Source organism: Mauremys reevesii, linkage group 23 (assembly GCF_016161935.1).
Source record: "Mauremys reevesii isolate NIE-2019 linkage group 23, ASM1616193v1, whole genome shotgun sequence".
NCBI classification, from domain to species: Eukaryota; Metazoa; Chordata; order Testudines; family Geoemydidae; genus Mauremys; species Mauremys reevesii.
Window position 1 is genome coordinate 16,132,385 of NC_052645.1, and position 19,048 is coordinate 16,151,432.

At 53.6% G+C, this 19,048-nt stretch overlaps 1 protein-coding gene and 1 long non-coding RNA gene across 3 annotated transcripts in view; one reads left to right on the top strand and one right to left on the bottom strand.

Annotated features, from left to right (window-relative positions):
- The window catches only part of MFSD2A (major facilitator superfamily domain containing 2A), a 22,052-nt gene extending 20,457 nt beyond the window's left edge, over positions 1 to 1,595 (bottom strand). Inside the window, exon 1 of one of the 2 annotated variants that reach the window (XM_039511454.1) lies at positions 1,423 to 1,595. In XM_039511454.1, the coding sequence (XP_039367388.1) occupies positions 1,423 to 1,512 (90 nt within the window). In that variant the 5' untranslated portion in view covers positions 1,513 to 1,595. Of the gene's footprint in view, positions 1 to 1,253; positions 1,314 to 1,422 lie in introns of those variants that run through there. The other variant, XM_039511455.1, reaches the window with a different exon arrangement.
- LOC120389149 lies at positions 1,128 to 18,393 on the top strand. The gene is made up of 3 exons (XR_005590784.1): positions 1,128 to 1,255; positions 17,878 to 17,930; positions 18,318 to 18,393. It is a non-coding gene; the product is annotated as an uncharacterized LOC120389149 (long non-coding RNA).
- Positions 18,394 to 19,048: the final 655 nt, after the last annotated feature.

Sequence of the window (19,048 nt, forward strand, 5' to 3'; positions counted from 1 at the left end):
CGAAACATACAGAGAGGGCAGACAAAGCCCTGGGGCATTTGGGTTAATTAAAACAGGGAGGAGATTTGATGGCACACGCAGAGTTCTCCCACGGGAAAGTGGCAATGCCAGGAGCAAAAGAAGATGCCTCAACAATTTTCCTGGGGATGAAGTTGCTAGTTCGCCACTTTACACAACACAGACACACCACACGGACTTTGGCAATACCCCCAGCAGGCCAGTTGGGAGAGAATCGTTATTATTATTGGACCAGGGCCGCATCGCGCCTGGTGCTGTACGAACCCAGAACAAAACGTCCTGGCTTCCAATCAAGAGACGACAGAAACAGACAGACAGGGAATACAAGTGAACAATCAGACAATCCTGGTCAGCACGGGGTTGCCAATTGGACGCATTCCTGGAGACTCAAGGACAATTCTGGAGGGTTGGCACCCCTAGCTAGGCAGTCTATTGTCCGCAGGGCTAAGCAGGCAAGGCTGGGATGGTGAGTCACTGTGTGGCCTTGGGCAGGTGCCTCAGTTTCCCCCTTTGTATCAAGGGGATGGTGTTTACCTACTTGGCAGGGGTGTTTGTTGCAAGGATTAGATGCTGTGTGCAGAGCTCCGGGAAGATAACAAGCGGTCTATAAAGCGCTTAGTGCTAGGTAGGAGCAGGCCAGTGTCACACCAGCTCTGGCTGTGAAAGGGAATCACCTCACACCGTTCCCTGGTGCACCCAGAGGCTGGGTGATAACACAGCCGCCCCCCCACCACACACACTCCACTCCCCCCTCGGGGAGTTTGTCCAGAGACAAACTCAATGCAAACAAAGCCCCAGAGCCCGGGCCACCAGCGACCAGAGCCTCAGGCCCCAGCGCAGCCCCGATCCCGGCCCCAAGGGGCTCTGGAGCCGAGCCGAGCCGGGCCGGGCCAGGTATATGAGCTGGGGGGGGGGTCGTTTTCAAGCAGCCCTGAAGCCCCCCTACCCACGAGGCGGTTTGGCGGGGAGGGTCTCAGATCGCCTTGTGCCTCCCCCAGGACCCCCGCCCGGCCGCCTCCAGCCCGGGGGGAACCGGCTGCGGAGAAAGGACGCGGCTCCTTTAAGAAAAGTTTGCCCGGGCCTCTGATGAATGAACTTGGGCCGGAGCCAGCGGCGCGCCCGATCCCCGAGCTCCAGCCGGCCGGGTGCGGCCAAGGGCGAGCGGGGCTTCCCCGCATCCCCGGCCAGCGAGCAGCCGCCGGCCCCCTCCCCACGGTTCCGACCCGGCTACACACCGGTACGTCCAGCCGCATCCTCCGGGCCGGCTCTCGCCCCATGGCCGGCTCCGTGTCTCCCCCGGGGCTCTCCCTCCCGGAGAGGAACTTTATACCCCCCCGCCCCGCACCAGCCTCGATTCCCTTCCCCGGGAGCCGCCCCGCTCCATCCAGCCCGCGCGCCCCGCACCTTGGGACGCCGCAGCTCGCCCTGCTGCAGGAGGCTGGGCTGCAGCAGCCCGGTGGACGAAGCGCTTTCCGCCCCTTTGCCTTTGGCCATGGTGCTGCGAGGGAGCTTCCGAGCGTGGGGCCCGGGGCGGAGCTGGAGCCAGGCAGCGGCGGGATGAATGAATGGGCCGTTTGCAGGCTGGGTTGGTTGCATTTAATTTCTCTCCCTATCACCTCCCCTTTTCCAGGGACACACCCCCTGCCCGGCCTCCCGGGCCCAGCCAACCCACGTTCCCGTGGCTAGACCCACATAGAACAGACTCAAGGCAACACAACCCCGCTCACAATATTCAGCCCCAGGCAGGCACTCGGCGTGGGAAATTCTAGCCCAGATTGTTTGGTAAATGAGCAGCTGACAATAGGCTCTTTTTGGAAGTGCCATAACATCAGTACAGCTCTGCGTGTAAGTTGTAATATACATAGAGGCCCAGGGACTGACTCTCCTTTCATTTACGCCACTGTAACTTCAGCTGGGTTTCTCCCAGTTTGCACCTAAGTGAGAGGAGAAGCAGGATCTGCAGCCACCTGACATAAGAAAGGCCAGACTGGGTCAGACCAATGGTCCATGTAGCCCAGCGTCCTGTCCTCTGACAGTGACCAGCGCCAGGTGCTTCAGAGGGAATGAACAGAACAGGGAATCATCCAGGTAGGAGACCCTGGAGGAGAGACAGTTCTGAAAACTTCCAAACTTTCTTTTAGAGGGGGGGAGGGCAGATGTTTCTTTCTGACACAGAATGCAAATGAAAACAATGGCTCCTTCAGTTCTTCTAACCACTGGTGAGTAAAATGAGGCATTAAGTGACTTTCACATAGAATCAGTGTGGCAGAATCAGGGATAGAACCTAGCAGTTCCTGACTCCCTGTCTATCCCCTTCTCTAACCACCAGATCCCACTTCTCCTCCCACAAACTAGGACTAGAACCCTGGAGTCCTAGCCCCTTTCGCTAACCACCAGCCAACACACTCGCACTAGAGCTCACAAATGCATTGACTATGTCTACATGGCTTTCTTTTTTACTCGGAAGAATCCCAATGTCATAAACTAGGGATTTTAAGCATTAACTCCTTTAGGAATATTTCCTCTAAAACACCCATGACATCTGGTTTTTGCTTCTTTCCTGCTCAGTGAGGCTGCAGCCCGATTGTACGTAGGAATTTGGAGAACCATTTCTGGGAAAGGGGTAGAACGTGACTTTGTAACATCCCCAGGCATTACTGCTCTGCCACCGCTGATCACATTCCGTGCTCTGAGCACCTGTCAGGGGTTAAGCAGGTGGCTCCTGGGAGGTTCATCTTTCTGTCTTTTAGCTCTACAAAGCTAGAATTTCCACTTGACGTCAGCCAGTGACTGTGCCCTCTTCCCCCGCAGTTGTTCTGTTGAATTTGTGCTATTTGCAAGACATGACCAGAATGTTCCACCAGAAAACATGGAGAGTTTCCTCAAAAAGCTTGAACGTCTCACTTGCAGTTCTCCTTTTAACTGCCACGAAGCCTTTTATTGTGGTCATCGTGCAAAAGTGGGATTCTTTTTTGTGGGAGGTGTCGGGAGAAGGAGAGACAGGGCAGGAACGGGACAGGTTCTGAACATACTTTAGTTCAAATTCTTTATTATCTGCTATGAAATGCTCCTACCACTTCTTAGTTCAGAGCACATCACCCTGTGACAAGCATGAATGACAGTGAGATTTCAGGCCAGAGTAGCTGTTACAGCAAAGAAGCAATTAAAAAGAACAACAAACTACTAATAAATTTTATTTAGACTGAGCTTTTACGAGCTTTTCTGAGCTTCAGACAGCTACAGAGAACACACAGACATGACACACAGACAATACAGAACAGTAGAAAGAACAGAAAAGAGATGAAGACAGGGAAAGTCTAATCAAAAAAACATGAGCAGGATCAGCAGGAGGAAAAAAGAAAAAAAAAGGATTTGAAAGTAAGACTTAAAATAGAGATGTAGAAGGGAGAGGAGAACTTAACATAGGGAAAATAATAATAAATAAGTGTAATACCCCACCATTCCCAGTCCAGCCAGAGTTAATTGTATCTAATTTATTAATTAATTCGAGTTCAGCAGTTTCTCTTTGTTTGTTTTTTTTTTTTTTTTTTTTTTTTTGTTTTTGTCTTGCAAGTGAGTCTGTTGAGTGGTAGTGAGGTTGAAGTGTTCTCCCAGTGTTTTTTGAATGTTATGATGTTGATGTATGTTTGATTCCATTTTTTTTTTTCTATTATTGGTTTCTTTGTGTGCCAATGTACATGGCAGAGGGCATGGGGGCATGGCATTGGCACATGGGCACATATAGCAGCAGGCAGGGGGTGATGCCCTGTGGCTGCTGGGATGTGTGATGATGATGATGATGGGTGTATTGGATCACTTGAAATGGATGCTGGACAGAGCAGAGCTGGGGCTTTGTGGAAGGATAAGAGTTGTAGTGTATGTTGTATGGTTGGTTGCGGTTGTTTGGTTGCAGGTTTTTTGCTTCCAGTTGGAGGCTGTCTGTGGCCCCCTGAGCTGTGTCTCCCAAGGATCATCTTTGGAGGGATCATCTAAGGATTTACGATAGGATGATGATGATGCGCTGGAGAGAGGTTTTAGGGGGGCTGGTGATGGCTAGTTTTGTTTTGTTATTTTTTTTGTTTAGGCCTGTCCTAGTAGGACTACTCTGTACTTCTGGCCTAAACAAAGACTGGGAATGGTTGATTCATTACACTAATTAATTCTATTTCCCTATGTGTTGTTCTCTCCACACCTCTATGCCATCATCTTAATTATCACTTCAAAGTTTTTTCCCCTCCTGCTGATAAGAGCTCATCTCAATTGATTAGACTTCCTGGTATGGTATGCATACTTCTTTCTTTCATGTTCTCTGTATGTATAAATATCTCCTGTCTGTGTGTTCCATTCTATGCATCCGAAGAAGAAGTGAGCTGTAGCTCACGAAAGCTCATGCTACAATACATTTGTTAGTCTTTAAGGTGCCACAAGTACTCCTGTTCTTTTAGTGAGATTTCAGTTACCTGGGACATGGCAGGATGACGTGGGCTGGGTTCTATTTAGCAATCTAGGAAATGCCAGCCCGTTTCAGAGGGAAGTGAAAATTGATGTAATAATTAATGCCCAGCTTTTTATAGAGCACTTTTCCTCAGTAGATCTTACAAAGGCAGTATCATTATCTGTATTTTACATATGGGGAAACTGGGGCGCGGAGCTGAAATGAGTTGCCAAAGGTCACCCATCAGGCCACTGGCAGAGCCAGCAATAAAACCGAGGTCTCCTGAATCCCAGTCCAGTGCTTTACCCAGTAGACCACACTGCCTGAAACCTGTTTTAATGCTGATTTCCCTGCAGACCCCGGGCAGTGGGGGCATTTGGTAAGTATACCTGAGTTTAACCTCATTTCCACTCCTCTCAAAGGGCTGGTCTGCCGGCAGATGCTTTCACATGGCTTCGGCTGATGTCCCACAGTGTGGAAATGTCTCCCCGTGGGCTGGGTGGGTCATGACAGCCTAGGCGTCAGTGAGATCAAACCTCATGGAAATATTGCCTTCTTCATTTGTTGGTACCGTGTGCGTCTATCTGTCCTAATTCAGGAAACATAACCAGCCCAAACTTCTGCCCAGACCCTGGACTGAAGCCAGGAAAACCTGCAAGGTTTACAATGTTCAGATTAGTTTGAAGAAAGACTCTCTTCTCCCTGACTTTCCACAGGGCTCTGACCCTTCCCTTGACCTGTTCAGCAAGCTTCTGACTTTCCCTGGACCCTCTCACGCCCTTCCCAGTATAAGACCCCCCCCCTTCGTTTCCCCAGGGAGCCTCATGTTCCTTCAAGCCTACTTTCAGGTGAAGATCCCACCTCGAGGGGCCTCTGAAGGGTGCAGTGCACATGGGAGTGCACAGAGCTTCAGTTCTGGGTTGGCTGGAAATCTGCCAGAACTACCATGCCCTGCAGAGAGCTAATTAAAGGTAGGAGTGGCCTGTGTGGAAGGGCCTGTTGATAATTGTGCATTGGGAAGAGCTGGGCCCAATTTGAGGGATGGGAAGGAAGCTGAAGGCATATTGGAGGATCACACCCGAGGAGGGGCCTGGCAGAGAAGGAAAGGAAAGGGGGGCCCAGGTGCTTAATGAAGAATAAGGGTCGAGCTTTAGCGCCACAGCCAAACTTGTGTCCACTAAGCTTACTGGAACCAACACAAGTCTGGTGAGCGTCACCCTTTGTCACTAGTGCACGCAGCAGATCACGAGGCTTTGAGTCACCAAACGTATCTAGGAACCATCAGCTTCATTCCTGTTGCCGAGGAGCCAAGAGTAAATATGCTAGAACGGAAATCACCGTGACAGGCGCCCAGGGACAAGAGCAAAGAAAACCTCTTAACTCCCTCGGGCTGAGATCTGGCCACGTTGCATTGTGATCTTCCTCAGATCCGACAGCGAGCAGCTCCCGAACTCTCTCCGCTGTCCTGCTGCAGCACGGGCCCTCAAGGCTTCCACTGGAGACTCTGGTGTGTTTAGAAAATAGCCCTTTTATAGTCCACAAGCAGGTCCAAGGTTTGCCTCAGTGATAGCGGAAGAAGATGGTGAGGCTCATCATGCCGACTGTAACAAAGAGACTTGCTCCCTCTAGCTTTCAGTTCTTCCTCCTCCGCACCCCTCCTCTAGACTCACATCCCCTGTCCCTGCGGGCAATCAACCCCCGGAGAGACTCCTCCGCACACCTGATGAGAACACCTGCCCACCCAGCCAGTGCTGCACTGTCGTCACATATTGCTGCGGCCCTGCCGGGGAACAACTGGGCCGTTGAATGGTCTTTCTTAGCACAGCGGCCGTAACTCTCCCCCGGCATTCCAGCGCGGATACAGTTTCTGAGTTGTGAGAACTCAGCTGATAGAAAGCATGCAGCTGGGAAGAACCCCCCCGGGCACACATGGCCCTTTTGTTTCAATGAGGCTCAAGGATTTATTTTTCAAGTCAACTGGGGATTACGTCCCCTCTCTTATCCTGGTGATTTCCCAGGGTTTAAACCCAGCTTGGCTCAGTTTCCATGCTGATCTCATTTCCTAGAGGCTGACCAGCGAGGGTGCACGTGTGCCCAGGGGCGCCTCTGAAGTAGACCGGGGGAAACCCCCCAGCTTGTTGGATGTTACGGGAGGGCGATGGTAGAATTCCTGTGCTTGTGAAAGGCACCAGTGGCAGTCCTGCCTTAGAATCTGCGCTGTGATGGCTGCCAGCAGACCCTGGTCCATGAGGGATCGAAGTGGGCCCATCGCAGGATCAGGGCCTTAGACTGTAATCTCAGCAGGGCAAGGGCTGCATCTCTCTTGTGCGTGTACAGTCTAGTATAATGGGTCCCTGTCCTGGTCTAGGCGCTACTGCAGTAGAAATGACGCAGTATTAGTACTGACTGTGCCAGATTGGTCTCCATTTCATCCCTAGAGCGGGGATGGCACAGGCAGGGCATTGCAGACTCCTTCACACTGCCCCTCCTGTGCCTCATCCCTGCTGTGCAGAGACCCCTCTAGGGCTGAGAGGGGAGTTCTGTCTCCATGGCACATTGAGACTCTCTGCTGAGTTATGCAACAAGGGGAGCCAGGCATGCCAACTGGGATGGTGCAATCTGGGCTTGGCCTCTCAGAACCGGGCTGAGACCCACCAAACTCATGTCACCCAGGCCCCCACTGCCATCAGAGCGTAAGGGCGTGAGGTGAAAAGGCTCTTTGGAGTCTTCTGTCTGGAAGGATCGGGGTGTGTGTGCAAATACGTGTGAACGGGTGGGTGCACGCGTGGGTCTGGAGCCTGTGTGTGTTTGGGCATATGGACCATCTGCATATAGAAAAAGGACCCTAAGATAGACTGGGGTGGTGCGGGGCACAGGTTGGGATGGGCTGGTGCTGGGCATGGCAGTCGCCGTCTGGGGTGACCAGATGTCCCAATATTAGCGGCTTTGTCTTCTATACGCAACCATATCCCACAACCCTATAAAAGTGACCTGATTTTTCACACTTGCTGTCTGGTCACCCTCTAGCTGGGACAGGATTCCAGGCACCTTCCTCTCCACTGCTGCGTTTTGTACCTGGGAATGTTGTCTCTCCACCCGGCCATGTGCTCCTTTCGGCTCCGGATAGGACCCCCAGCCTGCAGGCTTGGCGCATGGAAGCCCTTGTTCCAGCACCTGTCCCACTGTCTGTCAGGATCTCTTGCCCAGGCTGAAGGGGCTGGGATGCTTGTTGCTGGACTATCCAAGCCTGGTTGTTATTTGTATGTGGTAGCACTTGCAGGACTGGGCTGAGATTGGGCCCCATTCCTAGGAAGCGTTTCTAGTGCCCCCTTCCTGTGGTACCCGGCTCCAGATGGAAGCCCCCTGGCCTGATGTCCAGAGGCATAAAGCTCCTTCCACCCCCTGAGCCGTTCCCGATTGGTGCTGGCTCTGGGAGCGAGAAGATGCAATGCCGACACCTGTCATTAGAGAATTTGCTTAGGTTTAGCTGGTGCTGAATGGCTCATGGTTCGGACAAAAGGGGCTGGGGAGGGGCAGCAGAGAGTTGCTGGGAACCCACTGCAGAGCTCACCTTATCACGCTGACCTCCCCTGCGTGAGGACGCTGCCCTTTGTCCTTCCACCTGTCCCAGATGCCCATGGGGGCAGTGAACCGCGTGGTTTATCTCCGGTGAGATTGGGCTGCCGTTTGTTTATCAACCAGCCAGGTATTTGTGTGGCCACTCCTGCTGCCTCCTAACCCTGTGTCAGGAGGTAGAAGCATTGCCACGCTGAACCATGATGATCAAACTCTGCTCAGCTCAGGCCACCGGAGTCCAAAGATCCCAGCGTCTGATTTGCTGAAGATTTGTTAGTGTAGCGCTGGAGGGGGCATGGGGTCAAAGACCAGCCTGGGCTTTGTGTGTCAAAGATGCACAGTAGGTCAAAGCCAAGCTCCTGAAGGCTCAGATCAGAGAATATCAGGGTTGGAAGCATTCTTGCCACTTTCTGGATATGAAGTCTGAATGTGTCCAGTAAGCCTCATTTTCCCTAAGAGATGCAATGTGCTTTGTGGGTAAGAAGAGAGCTTGGGAACAAGGGAGAAGAAGGGAGTGGAGAGAGGTTGGAGAGTTGGTGTCAGTTTGGAGCTGGCTGGGGGTGTGAGAGGAAGGAGAATTTTGCAGAGGGGGGAGAAGTGTGGAGACCCTTCTGGGTTGTTCTCTCTGTACCCACAGCAACTCTGTTTAAGGCTGTTCTGCCTGTTCTACTGAACTGTCTGGCTTCTGTCTCTGCATCTAATAAAGTTACTCTCTTTGCACTGTTGACAGCTCATCTGAGTTGACTCTTGGCCGACAGTCTGGGTTGCATGGGCTTGCCCTGGAGACAGTATGCTTCTGAGCGGCCCCAAGGGAAGGTAGACTATGATTGGGAGCTAGAGCTGGAGACACAGCATCCCGCCCCAGGCTCTGCATTGGAGATGTTCGCGGAGAGCACTGGCTCCCCTCCCCAAGGCTTCCACTCTTGCCACGAGAGCATTTCCCACCTCCCCTCTCTTCTCTCCTTTGCCTCCATTTTGTCTGAGCATTAGGACTCTGATTTGAGGCCATTCCACTGCCCCCTCCAAACCAGGGCTTTTCTCTCCCATATTGACCTCTTTTCTTTGGGGAGCAGGTGCTGACCTTTGGGAGCACGGCTGAATCCTCTTGTGGGTTGAGCCTTGCAGGCTCTGGGGGGGGGCTGGGTAAGCTGAGTGAGCTGAGAGGAGAGCAGGCTGGCTTGGGGAGCTGCATGGAGCCAACTGTCTGGAGCTGCATGGTGAGGGCTGGAGGCTTGATGGGGAGTTGGGGGGTGGGGAGTGGAGCAGGGCAGTCAGGGGAGTTGGCAGGGCAGGGGGGGGGGGGGAGGTGGAAGGGGGGACAGGGGGGGAGGAGGGGGGGAAGGCAGGGGGGGGGGGGAGGCAGGAGGGGGGAGGGGGGGGAGAGGGAGAGGGGACAGGGGGGGGGGAGGGGGAGAGGGGCAGTTGGGGGGGGCAGGGGGAGGGGGGGGGGCAGGGGGGGGAGGGGGGGGGGGGGGAGAGGGGGGGGTGGGGTGGGGGGGCGGGAGGGGCGGGGGGGGGAGGGAGGGGGGAGGGGGGGATAGGGGGGGAGGGGCAGGGGCTTGGAGTGGGGGGGGGGAGGGGGGGGGGGACCAGGAGCTGGGGGGAAGGGAGGGGGGGGCTGGGGGGGGGGAGGGGCTGGGGGGCTGGGGGCTGGGATCCCAAAGGCTGGGGGAGCCCAACTCTGCCGCAGGAATCAGAGCAGGGGCAGAGCCTGGGCAGCCAGCCAGCCGAGAGGCCCGCTGCTCTGCAGGGCTTGGGCTGGCAGAGGACTCAGCCCGCCGCTAAACCCAGGGCGCTGCTGCTGGCCTAAAGCCGGGCTGCTGGCCACCGCCGGGGCTGGCCCGCTAACCCGAGGCAGGCAGCTGGCCTGCTAAAACAACAGCCGCGGCGCACTTTAGGGCTCTGGGCTGCCCCGCTACCAGCGGCAGCGCCGGGAGCTGCACTCGGCAGCCTCCCCGGAACAAAGGGCAGCGGCGGCTCTGAATCCAGGGGCGAGCCGGCCCCCTTTAAAGGGCCGCCCAGGACGCCGCGCGGGCCAGGGGCAGAGCCCCGCTGCCTGGCAGAGCAGAGGGAGGGCATTGGGGCGGCCGCCGGGAATCCAGCGCGCTGGGGAGAATCAGAAGGCGCGGGCCCGCAGCCCAGAAAGGCCCCATCCTGCCTGGCCCGCGAGGGAGCGGAGGGCTGCGCTTTATCCCAGCCTGCCTGCAGGGAATCAGGCTCTCAGCCTGCCTGCAACCGCAGCCCCCAGAACCTTTTGCGCTGCATGGCCGGAGAGCCAGAGAGCTCCAGCTGCTGCCGGGGGCGCCAGAGCAGAAGAGCCCTCCCGGCTGCGGGCAGGGCCAGAGAGCTCTGGGCCTGGGCCTGCAAGAGGCGGCCGCAGCCTCTGGGTGGCCCGCGGGGGGAATCAGCAGGCCTTAAATCAGAGCCGCGGCCGGGAATCAGAGGCTCTGGGCTCCCAGCTGCGGCCGGGAATCCCAGAGCAGCCCCTTTCCGCTGGGCGGCGCAGCCCAGAAGGGCCGATCCAGCCGGCTGCTGGCAAAAAGCAGAGCCAGCTGCCTTGAGACAGGCGGGGGCGGCTGGCGGGAAAGGGCTGGGGGCTGCCTGGACAGGCCTCAGAGCAGAGCTCAGCCAGATCTGGAAGAGCGGATCTAAAGGCGCGCCGGCCGCAGCAGGAGCAGCAGGGCCCCCACCGCAGCTGGAAACAGCTCTGACTGCCGGGCCTGAGACCTGGCAAGCCTCAGCCCTGACGGCTGGGCTGCACTGGGCTTAGCGCCCCCCGTCTGTTGGCACCTTAAAGCTCTGCTCCACCTTTGAACTAAAGCCCAGAAGGCTCTGCGCCCCAGCAGCGGCCGGCAGCCCAGAGCCCTGGGCTGCAGCCGCCGCCGGCGCAGCCAGGAGCCTTTTAAATGCCCAGCTGCGGCAGCGCTGCAAGCTCTGGGCTGGCCTCGCGGGGCTGCCTCTGGGCTGGGGGCAGGAGGCTTAAGGAGGAGCCGAGAGGAGCCCGGCTGCTTGCTGGGCCAGAGCTGCCCGCAAAGCATCAGAGCCCTGGCCAGTCAGCGCTGCAACCTGGGCTTCAGGGCCCAGCAGGAGCCTCTGATTCGGCCGCGGCTGCTGCTGGGGGAAGCGGCTGGGATTCCCTCCTGGGCCGCCTTGCAGAACGCACCAATCCCAGCCGCAGCCGGCCCGCGAGGGGGCGGGGGCTCTGCTGGGCTGGCCGCCAGAAGGCCATTCCCAGCCAGCCGCGCCGCAGCCGGGAGGCGGGCCGGGCGCTTCCGCAGCAGGAGGCGGCAGCAGGCAGCCTGATTCCGGCGCTGGGATTTGGGAGCTCTGCTGGGGGCGCGGCAGCTGGCGGCGGCGGCGGCGGCGGCGGCAGGACAAAATATTGGTGGGGCAGAGCCCCTGCCTGGGATTTATTCATGGGGCTAAAGCCCCAGAGCCCCATATAAGTCGGCGCCTATGGTTGGAAGGGACCTCAGGACCTCCCTGTGGGATCTAAATTACCCTCTAGTAATGTGCTGGAGCCCCGGAGAGTCCAAGGGTCGAGTGGAGGGGAAGGCAACGCTCCGGGGCTGGCTGGGTGATGAGAAGGAATGGAAGCGTGCTGAGATCTGGCCGGCTTGCAGCGTGCTATGGAGACTCTCCCCCCAGCAGTAGGATGGGCAGGTGAGGGTGGGATTCCCTGTGGCCTAAAACCGGAGGTCACAGGTGTAGTTTGACTTCTAGATTTGGAGGGGCAGCTCCAACCAGGCCAATGGAGTTGTGTGTGTGTGAGGCAAATTCCGCACCTGCCCAAGGCTTGCACTTTGCGGGGAGCATCACCCCACCGTATACCCCCCAAACTACGGCCATGCCGTAGGCGTATGCCCTGTGTGCTCCTCCTCACCCTTAACCATGGGCATAGGCCAAGAGCTCTCCCTGGCATTAGCCATGGGCAGAGGCAACATCTCGCCCTTGCCCTAACTCAAGAGTACGCCAGGCGAGACTAAGTCTTGCTCCCCCCATGGGTGGATGCCCAGGGGGCTTCATACACCACGGCCAACCTTTGCAGAAGCAGCCCCTGATTTTGCGTGCCCGACTCAAGGCGCTTTGTACTGCGGTAGCATTTCCAAGCTCCAGCCAAGAGCAGGGCCCCGTTGTGCTGGGTGCTATCGAGACACACAGAGACAGTCCCTGCCCCAGAGAGCATCCAGCCTTGGCTCCAGAGTCAGGAGCACTAGACCAAGCTTTGGTACAGAGCACTTTACAAACACCGAGCAATTAACCCTCGCCGCACGGACCTGCGTGGTTAGGTAGATAGCATCCCTACTTTACAGATGGGGAGACCAAGGCACGGCGTGCAAAAGAAATCAGGACGAGAAGTCAGACATTCTAGGTCTGATCCTAATGTCCAGGGACTAGAACGTGCTGTTAAAAGTAAATTGCTTTATTCTTCTGAACTTTCTTTTCCCTCCGCTGATGCCACCTCCTCCGCTCTTGTGGTTCCATGCGCTGCGTTAATAGAGGAAGCATGCGTTAGCCGTTGAAAGCTGCTGACTTGTGCTTTAACTCCAGTCTCGGCCCAGCTACCGATTTCCTGTGTGACCGTGGGCAAGCAGTTTATCTGCTCAGTACTTCAGTGGCACGGGCCGCGAAAAGAGGATGATCCAAAACACACGGGTTATGAAACTTAACTCATCAACGTTGCTCTGGGATCTGCTGATGGATAGTGCAATAGGCCGGAGCGGTGTTGACGAGGTTGTATCGTTCCTGCAAGAGGTCAAGGTTAGAATTCTGCATCCCTCTCATTGCCTGGGAAGCAGGCTTGGCTCATGGCCTCCTAGCTCCCAGTGCTTGAATAGGGAAAGCACCTTTGAGGAGCTGGCTGAATGACTAGAGAGGCCCAGGCCGCACAATAGATTAAATTAACACCCAGTTGGAAACCTCATTTTGTATGTTTAATAATTATAATCATATATAAATAATAGGAGATATACCTATCACCTAGAACTGGAAGGGACCTTGAAGGGTCATTGAGTCCAGCCCCCTGCCTTCACTAGGCAGGACCAAGTACTGATTTTTGCCCCAGATCCCTAAGTGGCCCCCTCAAGGATTGAACTCATAACTCTGGGTTTAGTAGGCCAATGCTCAAACCACGGAGCTATCCCTCCCCCTAGACTGTAAACACGTGTAAGAAGTTGAACTGCCTCTTGCGACCTTCACTGGGCTTGGATTGCACCATTCGTTAGTGACACCCAAGCGGCTGGAACATTTGACAGCAACCACAAAACCCCAGATCTCTGCATCTACAAACTTAAACGTGAACAGCAGCAGCTGCTCCCAGTTCTATCACTTTCATCCCAACGGATCCCAAAGCACTAAGGTCTTTAATGATCAGTGTAGACAGCACCTCCACCAATAGGAAGTGTTGTACCTATCTCTCAGTACTAAGTTGTTATCTTGTTTCAATATGATGTTGTTGTGTCTGGTGGGGGGGAGAGGGTTAATAAGGAGTTTTAATCCTGCCTGTGTGTGCTGGAGTTGATACTGGCAGTGTCCCATTAATTCCTTGATGTCTATGAGCAAGTATTACAGATTTCTTCACTCGCTGCTTCCTGGGTGAAGCAAAGCAGTTGTCTAACAGCACACTCAGCAGCTGTTTAGAACAGCAAGTGGAGAGGGATCTCTTATCCAATTGAAACAAAAGAGTGAATTTGAAGTACGTAATAGAGCTGGGTGGGAAATGTTTTTCCTGTTCCACAATATTTGTTGAGATATCAAAATATTTTCCAAGCCCGATTTGGGATGAAAAGTTGAAATCTCAAAAGTTGTCATGAACTGGTGATCAGAAAATAAAATAGTTTGGGTCAAGCAAAAAGTTTTGCTTCAATCATTTTGAAGCATTTCATTTTGATTTCAGCCACTGTTTGTTTGTTTTGACTATCATTAGTTTATACTTTGAAGCAAAAAGTCATCTTGAACCAGAAAACTGGGATTTTTCATTGTAAAAATGTGCCATTTTGACAAATCCAAAAATTCCCCCAAAATTGAGTGAAAAAATTTGTCAAAACTGACCCTTTCCCCCCAAGTTTCAGTTGTGACAAATCAGACCGTGCCCAATGAAAGACCTTTCATTCACCAGCTCAAGCATGTAGGGTATGTGCGTGCCGCAGCATTTGGTCAGTGCACCTGATCTCTCACACCCCTCTTCTAGTGCCGCATGTTCTTTAATTGACCATGTGTTCAGAACCTTGGCTTTTCGTCTGATCCAAAAGATCATCCTGCCTCTGTTCACGCAGCGCACTCTAGTGTCAAGGTGGGTTTGAAATTGACTCAGAACACCACCAAGCAAATCACCAATAAATACCCCTTGAGTATAGTCTGGGGGAAAAGCCCCAGCTTCCGAACCATGAGCATCCCTCTTGGCCACACCTGAGTGTTCCTTGGAGGGCTCCCAAAGAGGTCATGAGCCTGCCTAACCCTGCTTAGTGGGTGGGATCTCAAAGGATCACAGTCAAAGGTGCAAATGCTGCACCTTGAGTCTATGCACCCACAGACCTACACATGATCAGATCGATACACCTGCTGTATAAGCACCTATATGTCTGCACTCCTGTACGTACCCAGGGTCCTGTGTCACCCCAAAATCACATTACTGAATATATTGACATGATCTGTTACTGCTGAACAGACTTCAATCAGCAACCTTTGCTTAAAGCTCTTTTAATTTTCCACATAAGTAGAAATCTGTTTTTGTGAGGAATGTGTTTAGACTGCAAGGTCTTCAGGGAGGGGACCTGGTCTTCATTCCTCGCTATTAAGTGCCTAGGGCACTGTTGGCACTATATAAATATGGGATATATGGCTGAAAAGGTGTGTGGTTAGAACTAGTGAGTGCGGGACAGGACTCCTGGGTTCTTTTCCTGGCTCTGGTACTGACCTTGGTCAAATCACTTAACCTCGTGGCTCATCTCTTTCTCTCCTTAGTTTCAATCCTGGCTCTAGTACAGATCTTGATTTGTGTCCTTGGACAAGTCCCATAACCAATTTGTGCCTCAGTTTCCCCATCTATAAGGCAGCGATAATGAGACTGGAGAGCAGTGAGGGACTAACTGGTTAGTGTTTGCACAGCACTTCGTGAGCACTGGATGAAAGGTGCTGCAGGAAGACCAAATGTCCGTTGTGTTAGGGTACTCATTTTATTTGCACTCATTGTTACTCCTACGATTCCCACGTCACATAGACTCATCAGCTCATGATAGTGCTCTTAGCTTCGTTTATTAATATTGAGCACCAACCGTGCAAAGAAGCAGCCCCTTAGGTTAATGTATTTGCAACTGCTTCAGATTTAATGTACAAAGGGATAGAAATGTCCCTGCTTCAGGAAATAAAACAACCACTAAATGCCTGGGATTAGAAAATAACTTCTCTCTTAGGTCTGCGATTGCATAAATGCCTATTGAAGGGGTTTCACACCTGAATCTGAAGCAGCTGGTGCTGATGCTCCTTCAGAGACTGAACTTGATGCTTCCCTGGTCTGGTCCTTCCTATGTTCCCAGGAGAACAAACAGAGCAGGAAGAGGCCTAACGCTAGGCCCATGTTCAGATCTGGACCCAAAATTTCCCCTGTAGTTCAGAGAAGCTGGGGGTTCTGAGCCATTATGAAGCCAGGTGACAGTCACTTAGTTTGGATTCAGACCCTGATCTGATTATCCCCATAAGTCAAAGGCTCAGTTTTGCCGATCCCAAGAAATAAAAAATCATGAGACAAAAATCACGTCTCACAAATAATATATGGTGGGTTTCTTTTCCTTTCTGAACAGTTAGGGTCACACTTGGGTCCCGTTTTTAAGCTTGTCTTTGCAACTACAAAGCCTAGAAACTTTTTGGTTTGAACTGAAAGCTGAGAGTCCCATCCGATCACATGCCTCCAGGAGCTGGGGCTTGAAAACAAACCCCAAATACCGTGAGAGTTGGCAACACTGGGGGAGGGGTGCTCTTTCGGCCCAGGCCCAAGGCAGCCAGGACATGAGCTGGAGGTGGTGAAGGAACTCTCAGAGAAGGAAGCCGCGGTGCTGCAAGGGAGGATTTGGAGAAAGAGGAGGAGGTGGTTTGGTGCATGAGGCTTGTTCACAGCACAGGGTGGCCGTGGAAGGGTTAAGATCCCTTCTAGTCTTTCTACAGCCCTGTAGTTAGATGCTTCCCCAGCCTCCTGACTCCACCCAGGGAGACGGGGCGGACTGGGATTGGCTCCCCTGAGGGGATCCGCTCCATACCAAACACAGACAGGGCAGGGGCTCAGAGGCCAGGGAAAGTGCTGCTAGCATGAGTTTGGGCTGTGGCTCTTTGCCAGGGGTGATGGGGAAATGACAAATGCAATTTCACTGAGCGGCTCCCTCCTCCCCAGCTCCGCACACTACAGATGTTTATTCTGCTTTCTGCATCGGAAGTGGGGGCCTGTTTCTTGGTGGGCCCCATTATCCACAGCAGAGCTGAGCCCAGGGGCAGGCTGCACTTGATGCAGGGAGCAGAGAGGGTGCAAAGGTAGCTCCTCTAGGCCAATCCTAGCACCTTGGGGTGCCAGGCTGCTCCCTGGCACAAAGCAGAGCTGCCTCAGGACTCCTCTGTTCAACGCTCGGCTGCCTTTGCCTGCAAGGGACCCTTCTAGGAGCTGGGGATCATCAGGGGCAGGGACAGCTGTCTCTCCTCCAGCCGCAGGCCCTACACCCCTGGAAGGTTCCTGTATGGTGGGAGAATCCTCCCCCAGCCTTCTAAGGTGTTTTGCACCATCAGCACGGTGCAAAGCAACCCTAATGGACCAGCCCACGGAGCCCTGTGAAATCTGTGCACAGCCAGTCGCTCCCCTGCCCTCAGGTGACCAGATGTCCCCTTTTTAAAGGGACAATCCCGTTTTTTGGGACTTTTCCTTATATAGGCACCTATACGTGGAACCAGCTAGAGCGAATGGCCCAGGATAGAAGACTATGGAGATCATGAATGATGAATGATGAATGATGATTACCCCCAACCCCTGTTCTATTTTTTCCACAGTTGTTGTCTGGTCACCCCCGTGTCCCAAGGCCGCGCTGCCATTGCACACAGCTCGGTTCGAGGATACCTTATTGGCTTGCCAAGCATGGATTGGGCAGGAACCGCAGGTACCTGCGGTATGTGCCCCGGTCTCCATTTGTTAACACTGTGCAAGTTAGACCCTCTGGGACATCTTTCTCGTGTCCCCTAGGGAGTTAGACACAGCCTGTTCTCCTAAGTCTTTGGCACACTTCAGGCAGGCTGAATGACTAGCGCTGTAGCTTAGATCGGGGAAAGCACTTACGCACATGCTGAACTCTATGCACTGTCCTGAATCAGGGCCCCGGGACCCTGCGGTTATTAACTCCGGCTCACAAATGGGGAACCTGCTGCTGCTTCGCCTATGTGCGATGTGCCTCAGGTGGCCCGTGACCAGGATTCATCACCCAATTTGATCCACTGATTGGATCATTAGCTTCCCCCATCCGGGTACTGACAGGGAGTGCGACATGACTGCTGAGCTGTGCGGCCCGGGATGCTGCTGCATAGAGGCAAAGCAGCCGTCACACCGTAGTAGAGTGGGGTGTAGAACCCAGGTTTGCGGGATCGCTGCCCTGTGCGCTAACCACCAGACCAAACAGCATCTGTGATTGCTGTTTAGCCTGCTGAGAGTGCCAGCACTTAGGGGCTCTGGTAGTGGCCAGACCCCATTTGGGCACACCCGGAATTGCAGGGCGGAGAGTCCGTGCAGTATTTGCTGTCTGAAGACCCTGCACCTCCCACGTGTATTTGTGTCTATTTCATTCATCCCTTTGCCTGTGGTGCCTTTCCTCTGCTTCCAGATTATGTCAAGGAGGCTGGTTTCAGGAAGTCTCAGTCCAGCGCACAAGCAGAGGTGAGGCAACTGTTTCACTGTACGTGAAACCAGACAGATCTGTTGGCAGCCCTGGAGGGCTGGGTGGTGCCCAGGCCAGGGGAAGTGAATAATGAGTGGAGCCGGGCAGGAAATGGTTTTTCTGTCCTGTGAGAACGTGCAAGATTTTGAAACATTTTCCTGTCCCCAATAGGGATGAAAAGTAAAAAATCTCAACAATTTCACAAACTGATAAAAAATTGCATCCGATTGAGCAAAACTTTGTTTCAATTTCAACCTTTTTTTAAAAAAATCCTTTTTTTTAGTATAAATTAACTAAAATTTCAAAACAAAGTTGTTTAGAACTGAAAAAAAACCTTTTCACTTAGAAAACACCAATTTTGAAACTTTTTTTTTTTTTTGAATCAGGAGATTCGTCAGACCTGACCCTTTCCTGCAAACAGTTCTGGTGTCGACGAAGCGGTGTTTTCTGCTTGAATAAAACCCTTTCATTGGAAAATTCCCAGCCAGCCCCTTTAATGAGCAAAGGATTCTGGGACAAAATAAAACAGGTGCAGCTAGGTCAGGCAGTGGATTGGCTTGGGAAAGCAGCGCTGCTGGCTGCTCCCTAGCAATCGATGGTGTGATCCAGCTGATACGCCTGCAACCTGGCTGCTCAGCTGGTTGGGCAGCAGAGTCTGACTCTGATACTTGAAAGCAAAAGTTAAAGAAGTGCCTTGGGGCTCTTGGTAACGGAATAACGTTAATTCTCAGTGTTACGTTTATGGCACCTTGGCAGGGTGCTCGGTGCTGCAAACACAGGTCCCTTCCAGTCTAAACAGACCCCAAACTGTCCGAAAGAGGCGGGAGGACGAGATTCAACGCGCGGCAGTAGAAAGTGTGTTGGGGGGAAGCCGTGCTGATGCCGATTGCTGTCCCAGACCCGCCCGGATCAGAATGGCGCTGGGTGGGCTGTACGGAGGTTCCATCTTGTCTGCCCAAGGTACGGTGACCAGAGAGCAAGTGTGAAAAATTAGAACTGGGGAGGTGGTGGTGAGATAATGGGACGTTTGGTCATCCTAACCCAAGGGCTAAAGTCCGGATGCCTCTGGAGTTCCTGGCGCTTGTCCTGGGCAGTGTTTGTTTTGGTGGCTAAGGAC